This window comes from Atta cephalotes (genome assembly GCF_000143395.1).
Source record: "Atta cephalotes unplaced genomic scaffold scaffold00006, whole genome shotgun sequence".
Classification (NCBI taxonomy): domain Eukaryota; kingdom Metazoa; phylum Arthropoda; class Insecta; order Hymenoptera; family Formicidae; genus Atta; species Atta cephalotes.
The window spans coordinates 4,241,602-4,246,731 of record NW_012130070.1 but is presented as its reverse complement, the minus strand read 5'-3'; the positions used below and the strand labels follow the sequence as shown (position 1 = coordinate 4,246,731).

General features: G+C 29.3%; 1 protein-coding gene across 1 annotated transcript in view; it reads right to left on the bottom strand.

Annotated features, from left to right (window-relative positions):
- LOC105626834 (glutamate receptor ionotropic, delta-2) overlaps nt 1-4,726 on the bottom strand; it is a 13,151-nt gene extending 8,425 nt beyond the window's left edge. The window contains exons 1-2 of the mRNA XM_012208127.1: nt 4,630-4,726; nt 4,375-4,533 (exon numbers count right to left, since the gene is read on the bottom strand). Of these exons, the coding sequence (XP_012063517.1) occupies nt 4,375-4,533; nt 4,630-4,726 (256 nt within the window). The remainder of the gene's footprint in view (nt 1-4,374; nt 4,534-4,629) is intronic.
- Nucleotides 4,727-5,130: the final 404 nt, after the last annotated feature.

Here is a 5,130-nt window from a genome sequence, read left to right as displayed (position 1 = left end):
ATAATAAATAATAATAATAAATAAATAATAATAATAATAATATACAATATATATATATATATATATATATATATATAAAGAAAGCAGAAGAGTCAACAAGATGGAGTTTTGCACTCATCACTGATCAGTTTCAAAGTGTGTCGTTTTATTCTTCTCCAAGGCTTATAACGCCCTGACCATTTTAAAGCGTTATGAGCCTTGGACAGAAGAATAAAATAATACACTTTGAGGCTGATCAGTGATGAGCCTAAAAACCTATCTTATTGATCTCCTTTAAGTTTACAATAAAATCCAACACGAAATACTTCACAAGAAATATTTATTTTATAACATAAAATTAAAAATATATATATTTACAAATTTTATTTCTTTAATTAATTATTGAAGTTAATTGAAAGTAAATTAATATTATACGCATTTGCTGCTTTTCTCACAGGTGACCATCTTCAACTTTCTTTGCCGTTGTTGCATATGTTTTTACATTTACAGATCCTCTGTTTGTCTTTTTTTTTGCAAGATCGTACCATTTCACAGACTTTTATAAATAAACTGCTGATTCAATATGACAGAAAGAGATGATTCCAAGCTATCCTTATTTCAGTTTGTTTATGCGTATGTATGCATCCTGTTTGTGAATATCGCATAAATTTATGTAAAAACACTAATGTTATTATCTGTGTGATTTATGTATAAGAAGCGACGAAATAAAACTCTTTAATATTAACAATAAATAAGGAAAAGTACACTAGCAATGAGAGTCAAGCGCAAATAACTGGAGCGCAATAAAATTATCAGTGATATATTAATCGATAAATAACAAACGTTTCGACCATCATTCTGAGCTATCATCAGAGAATACATTACTTGTATATGTGATTCTTGTCTCAAGCTCCACTTGGAAAGTCATGTATGTATGTCTCTCACAATAGTTGCAAGATCAAGTGATTTTGAATCTTGCAAAACTCATTTAATATATTTTAAAAAAAACTTGATAGAAAGACTTACCAAAAGGAACCGAGATTTGTGAAACCATGATCAATCGAATTAACAAGTTTAAGTATAATATTAAGAAATTATCGTTTATGTGGTACTAGCTGGATACTCAAACAAGAATTCTGTCATTTAACTAAAATCGAGTTAATGTATGAAATTTATGAACTTTTAATCGTAGTCAAAGTATTAAAGTTGATTGTATCAAATGGATAAAACTTACATTTAGTACTCAGCATAACAATGATCCATTATAACGCTAAGTACAATAGACGATAAGTTTTTAAGTTTGGACAACAGCCTAGCGATGATTCATTGACAGCATTTATTTATTTATTGTGTTAGAACGCATCAATTTTGATTCCGATGAATAATTGTTACACTGAAGATGACCTAACTTCTACGGTCGAAACGTTTGTAATTGGTGATTGACACATACATTATTTTTGACTACACACGTACAACTTTATTGGCTCTCAGTAGCCTAATTTCCACCGAGGGTTTAAACCGGATTAGAATGTAAAAATCAACCAAATACAGTTGAGCATTCTCCTGTCATTCGATTGTAACAGGGGAATACTCGACTGTAGATTGGTTGATTCTTACATTCTGATCCGATTTAAACCCTCGATGGAAACTGGGCAGCTGGCTTTATATTTCTTTATATTTAATCTTTAGAGCCTTATTTAATTTTAATTTTAACTATACATGGAAATTATAATATATTCAGAGCTCTTTCATCCTTTAAGAAAATCATGCAAGTTTGTGATAATTTGATTAATTGGATCTTTTCATAACAATCCCGCGAGATAAGACTCAAGAACTTTAAATATTTAAAAAAATTTTTTTAACTCGTTTCATCCCAGGCTGCAATTCATCGTTGAGGTTGGTGGGAATGAATTGAATTTTCTTGACTTAAAAATCATAAAAACAGTAATAAAGTCGAGTTTGACTGGTATCAAAAATTTTCTCAGGAAGATACCTAAATTTTCACTCTCTACATCCTCTTCCTCAAAAGAAAAGTACATGACATGACGGACAGATCCTTTTTATTATCGCATCTACGTTATCGAAAAGAATTTATAATTTATAGTCAACACTTTTACAATGTCTATCCATTACGATTCATTTTTAACAATATAACAACAGAATTCTATTAACAAGAATAAAATATCTTATAAAAAATCAGATTAACAACTTAAAAAATAAAAATAAAAATAGAAATAAAAATAATGATAACGTTACAAAAAATAAATGGTTTATTATATCATACATCACATGAAATACCCGAAAGGGAATTTTAATAAAATAATGAACAATTTTAAAATGAACAAAACAATTTTAAAAACTTTCGTTTTTTAATTTAAACAAACTTGAATGTGTTCTTTATAAAAGGACACAAAGACGTTTTTCCAACGAATAAAAGAATCAATGTTGTTTATAAAATAGAATGTAATGATTGCGATGCTAGATGTAAAGGACAATCATGCAAGCATCTCAAAATCAGAATTTCTGAACATTGCAATCATATTAATAGAAACACGATCAAATCGATAATTATGGACCATAGAATCAATAACAATTACGAATTGAGAGAAGGTAAAAATTATTGATATAGAAAAATTTTTAGACAAAAGAATAACATCTAAAATGTTGTACATAAAAAGACAAAAGAATAGCATTAATTTACAGTCAAACTGAGTTCTTATATCACGCATACGTGTCAATAATAAAATAAAAAATATAAACAGAGTTTTGTCCGCCATGATTTCGTATTAAGTATCACTTTGGCTACGTTCTGCTTAACACTCACAACTCTCGCGAGCATCGTTTGTCCTATTTAATATTTAATAAACAACAAGGATAATATAATTCTACGAGCATTACGAGCGTTAAGGAACGCACTTTTTGACTTTAACGTTTCGTTTAGTTCGCACGTATCTTCGTTAATTGTGACAAAATTTCTTAATATTATACTCAAACTTGTTAATTCGACTGATCATAGTTCCTCCACAAATCTAGGCTCCTTTTAATAGTCTTTCTATTAAGTTTCTTTTAAAATATATTAAATGAGTATGGTCTCGTTGCAGAATTCAAAATCACTTGGTCTTGCAATCATTGTGAGAGACATATGATTTTCCAAGTGAAGCTTGAGACAATAATCACATGTACAAATAATGTATCCACGATGGCTCGGAATGATATCGAAAAATTTGTTATTTATCGATTAATAAATCTCTGATAATTTTGTTGCTCTCCAATTATTGCGTTTGACTCTCATTACCAGTGTACTTTTCCTTATATATTGATTTATATATATGTGAGAGTGAATGAACACAATTATGGCGCTGCCCAGCGCTATCTTCAAACATGAAGACGAAATCAGCAGTCTATTTATAAAACTATGTATCATTCTGTAGAAGAAAAAAAAATTGTTTTCAATGGGATAAGTTATTACATTGTAACAATCTGTCCCGATCGAAGTGTAACAACTTGCCCCAATTTTCCGTTTTCAATTTGAAAAAGTAATATCGAAAATCAGTACATAATATTGATTCAAAGAAAATGTGTTATTATAATCAAATGTATATCAAAGAAATATATAAAAGGATAATCACATATCTGTAACTTATATATACAATAATATACACAAGCAATTTATACAATGAAATATTTACTTTTAATAATCAAGAAAATCAAGAAAATATACGTATTGTCTTTTTTAGAATTCAAACATGGCGGCTGAACTTGTAGAGTATCATAAGAATCACATATAAAAATTCATAAAAATATTTGTCACTGTGGCAACTAAAAAAAAATTAATCCCATGTAACTTATCCCATATAACAACTTGCCCCGATCTTCCTTATTTTGAAAAAAATTTTTTATAATATTCATTTTTAGCAAAGTCATAAAAATTAAGCTATGCTTATGCTGGGTTATTTTTGTAATGGTGTTTAAGGGTTTTATGTGTAATAATCCTATACCCAAGGAGAACAAGAAAATCAAAATAATATCAATTTGATGCTACATTGATGTCATTTTTTTGGATAAAAATCTCGATCTCAGATGATTTAAGAAAACTTTATACATATATAATTTATCATGACCAAAAAAATTACATCAATATGATGTAAAAATTCATCAATATGACGTCATCAGATTGACATTATTTTGATTTTCTTATTCTCCTCGAGTATTGTCTGTATCTGTCTTTTATTAAATATGTACACGTAATCATATTTGTTATTGCTAAATATATTATGGATAGAATATTCCGAAATATTTTAGATATATAACTCACCACAGTATAAGTAACGCTGAAGCAAACAGTCAGTATAATTGCAATAATATTGTACTTATCTAATATATTTTCGTTCTTACCTCGAAAATTATGTCCCTTTGTTCCTTCAAAGATGTGCACGTCAATGTCAGCCATATGTATTTTTTCTCTCGTAATTGCCGTAATGAAGCTGTAAATATTTTTTACTATATCGCGATAGTCAGCCTTATTATCGAAAAAACTCTTGTCAATAACGACCGCTGCAAGATTTAAAGAATATTTTATTATAATATTAAAACAGTGCCGATATTAAAAATGATATAAAATATAAAAGAGGAGAAGAGAGTCATCCATACCCAGCGAAGCATTAGTGGATATCAACGATGGAAAGTCACTGAAAGCGTCACCCGAATTTAAGATCCACGCAAGGAAGAAGACGGAAATCATATTCATTGACAGATCGTATTGAATCCTGTCGCGCAAACCGGTTGATATATAAGCAAGAACATTGTTCAATAATTTATAAGTTTATTACTATAGCCAATTTATTATTATCGCATTAACCGGAATTTCGTTAAGCCCGGTCGAAACGCAATCGTAGACTGAGCACACTTCTATTCCGTAGTTTGTATCACGAATCAAGAAAAAGGTCGATTCCTTTAATAACTTATCGAGGAGCGATCGAATCTCATCACTGCTTGAAACGGCTCATCATTGGCCTACATGGACTAGACTGAATTAGAAAAATCATCACGGGAAAATAAAATGCATCAAATATTCAATCGGTGTTTCATTGGCCCGGAAATACTATCCANAGATAAAATGTCTTCTCTATATAGTTATTTAGATTGTTAAAC